The 13,417-nt window shown below is 40.8% G+C and overlaps 1 protein-coding gene across 1 annotated transcript in view; it reads right to left on the bottom strand.

Annotated features, from left to right (window-relative positions):
• Nucleotides 1-13,417, bottom strand: part of Cht10 (Chitinase 10) — a 356,983-nt gene that overhangs the window by 62,708 nt on the left and 280,858 nt on the right. The window contains exon 33 of the mRNA XM_068226063.1: nt 12,035-12,347. Coding sequence (XP_068082164.1) covers nt 12,035-12,347 — 313 coding nt within the window. The remainder of the gene's footprint in view (nt 1-12,034; nt 12,348-13,417) is intronic.

Genomic DNA, 13,417 nt, shown 5'->3' with positions numbered 1-13,417 from the left:
GGCGGGCATTATCCTGCTGAAACAGAGCATTGGGCAGCCCCTGAAGGTACGGGAGTGCCACCGGCCGCAGCACATGCTGCACGTAGCGGTGGGCATTTAACGTGCCTTGAATACGCACTAGAGGTGACGTGGAATCATACGCAATAGCGCCCCAAACCATGATGCCGCGTTGTCTAGCGGTAGGGCGCTCCACAGTTACTGCCGGATTTGACCTTTCTCCACGCCGACGCCACACTCGTCTGCGGTGACTATCACTGACAGAACAGAAGCGTGACTCATCGGAGAACACAACGTTCCGCCATTCCCTCATCCAAGTCGCTCTAGCCCGGCACCATGCCAGGCGTGCACGTCTATGCTGTGGAGTCAATGGTAGTCTTCTGAGCGGACGCCGGGAGTGCAGGCCTCCTTCAACCAATCGACGGGAAATTGTTCTGGTCGATATTGGAACAGCCAGGGTGTCTTGCACATGCTGAAGAATGGCGGTTGATGTGGCGTGCGCGGCTGCCACCGCTTGGCGGCGGATGCGCCGATCCTCGCGTGCTGACGTCACTCGGGCTGCACCTGGACCCCTCGCACGTGCTACATGTCCCTGCGCCAACCATCTTCGCCACAGGCGCTGCACCGTGGACACATCCCTATGGGTATCGGCTGCGATTTGACGAAGCGACCAACCTGCCCTTCTCAGCCCGATCACCATACCCCTCGTAAAGTCGTCTGTCTGCTGGAAATGCCTCCGTTGACGGCGGCCTGGCATTCTTAGCTAAACACGTGTCCTGTGGCACACGACAACACGTTCTACAATGACTGTCGGCTGAGAAATCACGGTACGAAGTGGGCCATTCGCCAACGCCGTGTCCCATTTATCGTTCGCTACGTGCGCAGCACAGCGGCGCATTTCACATCATGAGCATACCTCAGTGACGTCAGTCTACCCTGCAATTGGCATAAAGTTCTGACCACTCCTTCTTGGTGTTGCATTTGCTCTGTCAGTCAGTGTAATTACACCTTATTCATCTTGGATACAATGCAGTGAATACAAGAGTGGTACCATAATAGTCTACCTTGCTGAATTTTTACTTTTTCTTGTAGTTTTAAACATGGCAATTCATAGTTGTTCATTATAGTTTATCTCTGTTGATCAATTTATTTAAAATTCTTCTACCCTCATTTCCTTAGATACGAAACCAAATCACTTTTGTTCTTACACAACATGGATTCAAACTGTCCAATACGTGCTCGAAATATTTCTCTAATAATTTTTATATTTGGCCAGGGAAATATTTTATCTGATAATTTGCCATTCATACTCCATGGCTGCATGAAAATTACAGATTCAAATTTACTTAACTATAACCGAGTGTAAATAAATAAATAAATAAATAAATAAATAAATAAATAAATAAATAAATAAATAAATAAATAAATAAATAAATAAATAAATAAATAAATAAATAAATATACATAAAATAACATGTCCTGACTGACTGACTGACTGACTGACTGACTGACTGACTGACTGACTGACTGACTGACTGACTGACTGACTGACTGACTCATCATCGCCGAGCCAAAACTACTGGACGTCAAGGAATGGAATTTTGAGGATACATTTATATTAGAGTGTAGGTGATCACTAAGGAAGGATTTTCGGGTATTCCGCCGCTAAGGGGGTGCAAAGGGGGGGGGGTGAAAAAGGGGGAAATTTGGTTGAATACCTTTTATGAGTACACCGGTACTCATATCTCAAAAACTGAAGATGTTATAGACATGAACATTGGTATTTGGAATTTTCTTTAAAAATAAAGAAACACATATTTTTTGTTTTTGAAAAATACAATGAATAGAGGTGAACGGGGGTGACAAACGGGGTGGAATTAAAAAAATGTATCCAGGCCTACAATATATCTCATACATTTAACATGTTACTGGGTTGAAAACTGGTACTTGGAATCTCCTGTAAAAGTAAAGAAACATTTGTTTTCGGAACATCCATTTAAGGGAAACTGAAAAAGGGAGTGAATTTTTAAAATGGGCATATCTACAGAACATCTCAAAAACTTAACAAGTTAAAGATGTGAAAATTGGTATTTTTAATCGTTTACAAATAATGAACCATGCATTTTTTGTTTCCGGAAGAAACCACATAAGGTGGGGGTGGGGGTAAAAAGAGCTGAAAAGGGTGTTGAATTATTTTATTAGGATAGTGATATCTCAAAAACTGAAGGTTACAGACGTGAAAACTGGTATTTGGAATCCCCTTTAAAAATAAAGAAACACGTGTTTTGGGGTGAGGGATGAAGATAACGGACGGAGGGGTGGGTGGGTGAAGAATTAATTGTATTCTTTTTAAGATAATATTTATATCTCAAAAACTAAAGATGTTACGGACGTGAAAACTGGTATATGGAATCTCCTTTAAAAATAAAGAAAAACGGTTTGTTTTGTTTTTGGAAAATCGACTTAAGGGGTTTAAAAATATGTAAAGAAGGAGTTGAATTTCGTGCATGAGGATACTTATAAAAAATGAAGCTGTCACATACGTGATAGTTGGTATTTTGAATTTCCTTTCAAAACAAAGAAACACGTAATTTTTGTTTTCGGAAAGTCCACGTAAGTGGGGAGAGGGGTGGAAAGAAGTGAAGAAGAATTTGAATTCTTTTATGAGAATATTTATATCTCAGAAAATGAAGGTGTTACAGACGTACAGACGTGAAAACTTGTATTTGGACCCTCCTTTAAAATAATGAAACACGTATGTTTTTGCTTTCGTAAAATTCATTTAGGAGTTGAAATGAATTGAAAAAGCGGGTGAATTTTTAAAATTATTATAGGTATATCTACAGTATATGTCGAGAACTTAACATATTAGAGGCAAGAAACTTGGTAGTTGGAAAGTCCTTAAAAAATGCAGGAACATGTACGTTTTTGTTTTCGGAAAAGGCACTTAACGGGGGTGAAAGGAAGTTGAAAAGTGAGTTGAATTATTTTTATGAGGATACTTATACCTCAAAAAATGAAAATGTTACAGACTAGGAAATTGGTATTTGGAACCTCCTTTAAAAATAAAGAAACGTGCATTTTTTTCGACTTGAGACAAGACTGATTCTCACATGTATATTTCTCTGTCGCACGGTCGTCTTAGCCCCAAAAAGAAATACCTCAAACGTGATTTGCAAAGAGTTTCTGGGGTAAATGAAGCTGTACTTTTCGGTGAGTTTTTATACCTTAGGGACTTTCAGATAATGTCTTAGTACAGTGCCGAGGAACGATTAACTTTATCAAATTACGAAATCGACGCGAGAGAAGCCGCGGGTAATTGCTAGTAAATAAATAAATAAATAAACAAATTCATCACTGATCTGCATTTAGGGCTGTCCCCCAGTTGACAGATTTCCTGTCAATTATTTACCTAGTTCTTTCTTAAATAATTTCAAATAACTTGGATATTTATCAAACATTTCCCTCGGTAAATTATTTCAGTCCCTAATTCCTCTTCCGATAAATTAATATTTGCCAAAATTTGCAATCTTCCCTATTAATTCTGTAGCTAGCTTTCTCTTAAATGTTTTCAAATAACTTGGAAATTCTTCGAACATTTCTCTTGATAAACTATTCTAATTCTCTACTCCTCGTCCTATAAATGAATATTTGCCCCAGTTTGTCCTTTTTTATAATTAGCTTTACGTCGCGCTGACACAGGTACGTCTTATAGCAACGATGAGAAAGGAAAGGGCTAGAAGTGGGAATGGAGCATCCGTGGCCTTAATTAAGCTACAGCCCCAGCATTTTCCTGGTGTGAAAATGGGAAACCATCGGAAAACCATCTTCAGGACTACCAACAGTGGGGTTCGAACCCAATACCTCTCAAATGCAAACCCATAGTTGCAGGCCCCTAACCATATGGCCAAGTCGCTCAGTACAATTTGTACTCTTGAATTCCAAATTTAAATTCATATTATAATCTTTACTACTTTTGAAAGCTCCGCTCAAGCTTATTCGTCTATTAATGTCATTCCACGCCATCTCTCCACTGACAGTCCGTCTCATTTCTCCCAAGTCTTCCCATCCCAAAATTTGCAACATTTTCTTAACACTACTCGTTTGTCAGAAAACACCCAGAACAAATCGTGATGCCTTCCTTTGGATCTTTTCCAGTTCTCGTATCAAGTAATCCAGTTGTGGATCCCATGCACTGGATCTTATCAGAAACTTATACGCCCTCTCCTTTACATCCTTACTACAACCCCCCAAAATATCCTCGTAACCATAATAACAGACATGTAACCTTGATTTACAACATCTATTACGTGGTTCGCCCAATGAAGGTCTTTCCTTATAATGACCCATAAGTTCTTGCAGTTATCTCCGAAAGGTACATTCACCCATTCAACAGAGTAATTGAAACTGAGAGGATTTTTCATCCCGTTTTTCATCATACCATCCGTGGTCCATCCCACTACATAGTCGAGGACTTTTTGCAGTCGCTCACAACCTTTTAACTTATTTATACTCTATACAGCATAACATCATCCGCAAAAATGCCTTATCTGTGATTCCAGTTCTTTACTCATATACGAGGGCGAATCAAAAATTAAGTTACACTGCCAAGTTATGGCCTTTTGTGAAACCATCTACACATAGGCAACACGGCTCACTTTTCCAGATAGCCCCCAAGAGACTGTAAACATTTCTCGGAACGGTCAACCAACTTTTCCATTCCGGATACGTAGAGATCACCTCCAGCGCTATGTAACCACCTGGAGACAGCTGCTTGCACCTCCTTATCGTTTCGGAATCGTCGTCGTCCGAGATCCTCTTTCAGCTTACCGAACACATGATAATCGCATGGCGCTAAGTCTGGACTGTATGGAGGTTGTTGCCACACTTCCCACTTGAATCGTTTCTGCAGTTCGGACGTTTGGCGGGCCGTGATAGGTGTAGCGTTATCGCGCAACAAACTTATACTGGCGCTCAATTTTCCCCGCCGTTTTTCTTCAATTGCCGTACGCAACCGGTTCGACGTTTGACAGTACGAACCCGAGTTACTTGTCGTGCCTTTTGGCATAAATTTCACTTGCACCACACCCTCCATGTCAAAGAACACTGTCGCCATTAATTTTCTTGCCAAATTTTGGCCCTTAGCCTTCTTTCTTAGTGGTGATGTGGTGTGCACCTATTCCACCGATGTTCTCTTTGTTTCGGGGGTGAAGTGGTGGACCCACGTTTCATCCCCTGTGATGATCCGTCGCAGAAACTCGTTGCCCTCCACAGAATACAGTTTCAAAAATTCCAGAGACGATTGGAAGCGTTGTCCCTTGTGACCATCGGTGAGCAGACGTAGGACCCATCTTTGACACAATTTGCGAAATCATGGGTGCTGGTGAAAAATGGAGAACACACTGTCACACGAAACTTTCAGCATGCTGCCAATTTACTGCAGTGTTATGCGCCGATTCTTTCTAATGATCCCATCCACACGGTCAACATTTGCAACGGTATTGGACGTTGCGGCCTGCCTTCGCGATTTTCGTCCGTGAGATCCGTGCGTCCGCGTCAAGTTGCTTACACCACTTTACAATAACGGGCGAGAAATTGCACGCTCACCATATACAGCAGTGATTTCACGATGAATGTACGTGCAACTGAGCCGTTTAGCCTACAGAAATCTGATCGTTGCACGCACTTTCAATTTGGAGTAAAATTTCCGTCGACGCGCCATTGAGCCTAGCCTGCTCTGCACACACAACAAGACGGGATACCACACCAACCTTCCTATCGGACGTGTCAGCAGTTACTGTAGCTTGCTCCGTATTGGCTACGGTCATGACACACAGCGTGCTCTCCCGGCGAGCTAGTGTACCTTACTTTTTGATTCGCCCTCATAATTTATAAACTTCATTTTGGGAGAGAGAGGATAATCTATATATAAGGAGAGTCTATTCAAGAGGTGCTATTTTCACCTCTAAACATGAAATCAGTAATTTTTCCACATGCATTGCGGTAGCTGAATATTATCGATTGCCATGAACAGACCAGAAAGATAAAAGTTGTACCAAACTCGATCATGTGTACGTTCCGTGTGCCTTTTATTTTACGTTTCTTTCGCTTTTCTCACAACTTTCTTAAAGTGGAAATATAATTTTTTGAACAAACTTTCCTCATGTACAAAAAAATATAGAGGTCCAACGATACTGGTCTGTGTGACCACCCTCTTCATCATTACGGAATGAGACAATGCTTCACATGCTCTAATAAGTGAATCAAAGAAGAAAATATGTCTGCGGATCGACCAAATGATCAATATGTCATTCATATTGTTACATGCCGGACTTGTGGTAGCCTCTTTCGGTATTTCCTTGCGATTCAGACGACCGAGGAGCGCCCAGCCTGCCTGGAGGGCAAGGCCGGTTTTTCCGTTTATTGTTATCTTCGTCTGATTTCCCCGTGCGTTTTGGGGAAGTGCAACGAGAATGTTCCATTTCTAGCTACATTGTGAATATTCTGGTACTGATCAACAGAGCTATGAAAAAGGAGGCTAGCCGCGAACATTCAGTCGGAGTTGGAGTCAGTGTGTTTGGGTGAGTGTTGGAGTACGGTGGCTGGGCTGGGGCGACAGCAGTGTTGGCTGTCACCAGTGTCCCAATGGAGTCTGAACGAGGAGTTTTTGTTGTTGTTGTTGTTGTTACTGCGTCGGAGGTCCGCTGGACTGAGAACGGCTGTAGTAGTGTTGACTGCCGTCAGTGTCCCGCGGGAATCAGAGTATCGTTGCGTACGAAACGGATACTGTGAATATTGCCTTAGAGTACTGTGTGTGTGCTTCCGTGGACCGAGGACCGTCGTAGAATCAATGTGCGGATCGGCTGTCGTGAGTGTAACTGGAACAGTGTTAATGGTCGTTGTTGTGAGAAGTATTGTCCTGCAGGGCTGTTGCTGTTTAGTTGTTCATTGTATTTTATGCGTAGATTACTGGACTGTCTCTGGATTCGAAACAAGGAACAGTCATCGTGTGTTGTGTGGCAAGTAGCCATGTGTTCACACGTAACTGTCTGTACGCAGCTGCTGTGAGGGGTGACTAAACTTGGAGGAAAAGTGTAAGTGTTGATGGTCGTTGTTGTGAGAAGTATTGTCCTGCAGGGCTGTTGCTGTTTAGTTGTTCATTGTATTTTACGGTGTGGATTACTGGACTGTCACTGGATTCGAAACAAGGAACAGTCATCGTGTGTTGTGTGGCAAGTAGCCATGTGTTCACACGTAACTGTCTGTACGCAGCTGCTGTGAGGGGTGACTAAACTTGGAGGAGAAGTGTAAGTAAGGCGATACTGTCAATAAGGATTATAGCCGACTCAGCTAATACCGACAAGCCGTACTCCCTGTTGTGTGAAGAGGACGAAGGCTTGTAAATAGACAGCAATTAGTGAGTGTGGTCATTCGTGGCTGAATAGAGCTGTGTGTATATATGCGCATGCATTTAATATGGTCATCACGAAATAAATTAGAGCCATAAAGCAGACGATGTTTTATTTTTAACAAAGAAAAATTTCTCAAGGATATCACAGTTTACACATATTTGTCATTATCTCACATAATTTAGTATGCAATCGGCCATTACATTTCGCAAGGAGAATGTTAACGTTCCAGACGTTTAACTGCAAAAAAACTCATACCGAACCAATCAAGCACGTAGTGGCCAATGATGAATGTTATAAAGAGTAGTTGACCATTACAGGATAGCTTACAGTTAGTAGCAAAGTGAATGGATATTAATGCATCGTTTGAACTGAAACATATTTTGTAGAAGTTCATTATAAAATTCGCGACGTGGCAGATGGACTTTGTAGTATCATAATGAAGTACAGAAACATCCAGAAATTTACCTACGTCACACGCAGCTCATTAGAAATATTTGCACCTGCCAGTTGAAGGACTTTCATACTTATTTTAATATACATATTGTGGCACATTCAAACTTTGCGTTCATTAATTCTGGACTATTTCTAACCTAAACCTCTGTAAACCTCAACAGCAGCATTAAAAATCGTACGAAGAAGTCAAAGCATGCATTAGCTATTAATGTACGTATATTTTGAAGTCCTGTTAATACGGCAGCTTTCTCAATACAATCCTTCTGAAATCAGGATACATGTTTGGATTATTGCTGGTATTATAGATGAGTTATTATGTACTCCAACCTTTGCTGGTCTCCATTACTTCCTTCATCCGTTGAGATATAGAGGACACTAGGCTCCAGGAGAGGTATTTATCATCCAAAATATAGCCATAGGTGTGAGATATAAGACCACAGAGAAGTTTTGGTGTTCATGGAGACGATTATGCCCAGTTTGGAGTGTGAGCTTCATCTCCTTCAGGTGAATTCAATAGGATTCAATCTGTGGTTCAAGAAGGAACATCAATAGTTGATGGGTGTCTATTGAACAAACAAGCCTGAACGATATGAGTGCTTTGGAAACGGATCACCTGATAGGGATAGCGCATGCTCACACTTGGAACTACAATATTTTTCATTGCATGCAGATATTGGTCCATACTGAAATATTCACAAATGCAGTGAAATACGGTACACTTGCCTCATCCGAATAAATCCAACGTCAACACGGCACAGGGGAGCGACCAACGCACAGACCTTACGATACAACTTACCCTTGTGTATGTTAGGGTCGCTGTGGTTTGTAGATAATTCCTGGCCCGTTCTTTTGTTCAGTTGAATGTAGACTTGTATGAAAAGCTGACGTGGCATTAGTCATGGCCTTCAATAAATTCAACAAATTAAGCTCGATATTGTGTAATAGGCTTTGAACGGACTGAAATATCCCGGAAGCTTGGAGAATTCCTCAATTTGGACTGAGCGTAATTGCGGTTACTCCTCTGAAGTAAAGGGGCCCATTCACAGTCGAGCCGGTTGGCGAGCCCGTCCATGTATAAAATCCACACCCCGAACCCGACTGGCTCGACGGTGACCATACACTGGCGAACCCGTTGGCGGACCAGTCTGTATTGCAAATAGTATGTGCATTGCCTAGTTTTTGTTATAGAGAAAGTGGGTTCGAATCCCACTGTCGGCAGCCCTGAAGATGGTTTTCCCTTGGTCTTCCATTTTCACACGAGGCAAATGCTAGGACTGTACCTTAATTAAGGCCACGGCCGCTTCCTTCCAACTCCTAGGCCTTTCCTATCCCATCGTCGCCATAAGACCTATCTGTGTCGGTGCGACGTAAAGCCACTAGCAAAAAAAAGTTTTTGTTATGGCCCAACGAAAACATTCCAAAGTGGCTGTAGCTGTTGCAGAATTTGTGCAATGATGAAGTAAAGAAGAAGAAACGTGTGTGAATGAAAGAATGGTTGAGAGATAAACTAGGATTTTCACACGTTAGCCTATTAAGAACTCTGTGTATACAATAACCTGCAGATTATAAGAACTTTCTGCATGTGGATAGCGACAGTTTTTGCGAAAAATTGTTGGAGTTGTTTCGGCCAAACATAGAGAAACAGGAGACACACATGAGAAATACCATCTGTGCTGAAGAGAGGTTAATTGTGACATTGCGATTTCTAGCGACAGGGAAAAGTTATGAAGATCTGAAATTTAGCAGCGTAATATCTCCTCAGCTACTTGGAAAAATCATTCCTGAAACGTGTTGGGCAATCTTCGATACGTTGCAGTCGAAATATTTGCACGTAAGTGGGCCTACACGATTTTGATTGTGATGTATTATAAGATCGTTTTTATAAAACAAACGTAAAATTCTTTTGAAAGTGATTAGTTTGGGAAATGTTATTTCACTACTAATTATGAAACACAGAAAATTCCACCACTGTAGTAATATATGATACATACGTACAGTATTAACAAGTGAAGTGCAGAGGCGCGAGAGTCATATATGTCATAGCACAATGGTCTATAGGCTAATAATATTTGTACGAGAGTATCGGGAGACCATGGATTCTTCTTCTTCAAATTACTATTATTATTGTTGTTATTGTTATTATTATTAGTGTTCGAATGTCGCATTAACACATGGAAGGCATTGCGTGACGTAAGGATGGGAAAGCTCCAGGACTCGCCCAGTACATTTCAGTAAATTCTTCCCGGAACTGCTTATTCTTCTCAAAAGTCATTGTTATTTGAGGTAGGCCTAATTAACTCACACAGAAACCAAAGTAAGCTACAGACGAAACCACAGTGAGCCGGTCAGATAGCGGCCATACACACACTGACGGGTTGGCGAACCAGTCGGGTTCGCTGGTTTAGCAGTCGAACCGCCAACACGCACCCAACCTCGAGCCCAACCCTCAACAACCCCCCATACACCTTCGAGCCGGTCAGTGCGACCAAGGTCACGAACGGGCTCGCCAACCCGCTCGACTGTGAATGGGCCCCTTAAGGAAACAAAAAGTTTTCATCTTGAGGCGTAAAAGCCCTTCTTAGATCATTCTCAAACTTGAACAATTTCTGTTGTCATTTGGCATCACCTATCTATATCTCTATGCTATCAGACGAAACGCTGCCTTTTCACTGCTTCACGAGAGCTGAAATCACCATCATTAACGAGAATTAAAGCAAAAGCTCCCATAACTCGGTGTGTAACGGGGTATCGTGTCAGAAAATGGCAAGATTTGTCTCATAACAAAGAGATGTGTAACAAAGCTTCGACGTCCGGCTCATTTCGACCCTATTCACTCATTATCAACGTAGCACCAAAATTATTTGGATAAACATATATTATGCAGAGAGGAATCGAACCCATGGTATTTGAAATCAATTCAGTGTGGTAGTACGTCTGAACCTCGGAAGTTGTTAGTTTACCAGTTGACTTATATGTTACACTCGGTCAAGTGTATGGTTGGTGTTCTGTATGTTCCATGCTGATTTTTGTATATGTACGCAATCCAACTTTGTTGGAGCCTGTACGAACTCTTCAAGACATGATCAAGTGAAAGTTACAAATAAATAAACTTATTTCGAATATCAATTAACACCCTTCAATTGCGAAATGGCAACAATATTGGGAGAGTTGAAAATATTTTCTTTTTCAGTTTATCGAATTACTATTAGGATGTTCAAGGTAAAGAATTATTGGAGATATTATTAGCGGACAAAATTGGAGTGAACTAGTTTGAATAGATAATTATTTTGTATAATAAATTTATACCATATTATAGGCGGTTAACATATAAATTCTTAAATAGTGTAAGATCCATTAAAATATCTATAGGACAGAATTGCATAGTAGGAGACAAATTTTAAAAATATTTTTAGGAAACACATTTAAAAAATATTTTATCACTTCGAGCCTATAAATGATCTAAGACAAATGTACCGTAAATGATTAGGCTGAATGTTTCAGAATATTCATAACAGTTGTGTTTGAAATTATAGTTGATCTTTAAATGTCATTCAGTACACATACTGATACTTGGATTTATATAAAATACTAGCTGAAGTACCCGTACTTCGCAACGGGACATAAATTACTATGTGAAGGTGACCTGCCCAACCCAACGGGAAGTGCGCGGCCGGCGGGTACGCGTGGAGTGGATAGGCGAGGTGCGGCGCGGCGCGGAGGCCGTGTTTTATAGCACAAATTTAGATTTTACTCGCTAAACTTTGGAGATACACAAGAAGTGATAAGGACCTTTTCGTATAGGAAATTAAATTTTAAACCTCGCGTATGCCATCAAAAGTTTGCTATTTCTTAGCGTTCACTTTTTATTTCAAGTGGAATTATGAACGTTTGAAACCAAAGGGCGTAGTGACGTCACTAAAATGGTCGACATCTTTTAATAGTTTAAAATATAGAAATCAAAAGTTGCATATATTTTAACCATGTAAATAAGCTATATTCATGCAAAATTTAATGTAAATCGGACCAGTGGTTCTTGCGTGATTGAGTAACACACAGACACACAGACACACACCATTCCATTTTTACGTAACTTATTAGTATAGATTATTCAACTCAGAAACAAAAAGAGTACATTAATTAATGTCATCCAAAATAATAATGGTTTGCCTTACCTTCAAATTTGATGCTGTCTGTGGCAGGAATATCGCAATTCGGGCCAGGACCTGGATAACCACGCAGTACACGGTTTATAGTTCGCAGTAAGGGATATGGTTCACATTTACAACTATCCCGGAAATCATCCAGGTCTAACGCCCAAATCATTCCACCTCCAAGTCCCATACGCTTTATGTATTCAGATTTGTGACGAATCATAGCTGTATCATCAAACGATACCCATTGATCACGTTGATAAGCATAGGGTCCCATACGACCCTGTGGGTCTTTTACCACAGTCCAACCACGATTCTTGATGCGATCACAGATCTAGAACAGTGACATACACGGATTCATTGCAACTATATATCTCACAGGAGAAATTAAAAAAATATAAAAGAATTAAAAAGAGAAGTATTTGTCGATAACAGATGTGTATGAAAAATCGTACACATATGCATATCCAAATACATAAATAAATACACACATACAAAAGTGCATAAACTGAAAAGAGGTAGACCTGTTTGCTCGTAAAATACCATGTGCTTTCTCTGACTAAACTACAATCACATGAAATATTGGGTATTTAGAAACATTCGACGTGAGAATTAATTGCAGTTTTACTCATTTTCATCTTACTGGAAACATAATCTTTTGAGAGGGAGCATTTTAATTACCGAACCTGCCATTAGGATGGGGAATAAAGAACGGTACACAGCTCGTTCTCCATAACCATAATATTACTTCCTCTGCCATATTTCCCATACCAGTACTCTGTTAGGATCGCTGGAGCGGTCAGTGTCACACATGTTAACTCGACTCAGTTTTACGGCCAGATGCCCTTTTTGACAGCAGTCCTGTGTGGAGGGACGTATTCAGTTAGTACTTATTTCTGTAGTGGTTAGTACTGTGGAGTTTTGTGTAAATGAAAAGGTCTGTATGGAGACAGAAACACCCAGTCGCCAAGACAGAGGATTTAACCGGACGTGGTTAAACCTTTACCCCGACAGGAATCGAATCCTGAATCAATTGGAAATAAGGCCACTACGGTGAACATTTAGCCAAAGAGCAGGAATGAAAAGTCTTCAATGACCCGTCGAAAGTGAAGAGAAAGATCAAAGTAACAAGAAGAAATCCGAAAATACTGCTTGAAATATTCACTAACGGCATCAATGAAATTATTATATTGCTTGTGCAAATATACTATCTGTGATCAAAAGAAGAGAAGTTCAAATATTTCTTTTGACTCACAGGAAAATAGATCGGTGGCAGACACATTTGTAAACATAGATTTGTTGGGGTATACAAAATGTATATCGTATGCATCAACAGTTCTAAAAGTGCTATCCTAGATTTACGAGCACATGATAGGAGATACAATATAAATCATCATTGACCTA

The sequence above is a fragment of the Anabrus simplex genome, chromosome 2 (assembly GCF_040414725.1).
Source record: "Anabrus simplex isolate iqAnaSimp1 chromosome 2, ASM4041472v1, whole genome shotgun sequence".
In the NCBI taxonomy this organism is placed as follows: domain Eukaryota; kingdom Metazoa; phylum Arthropoda; class Insecta; order Orthoptera; family Tettigoniidae; genus Anabrus; species Anabrus simplex.
This window is presented reverse-complemented; position numbering and strand designations above follow the sequence as displayed.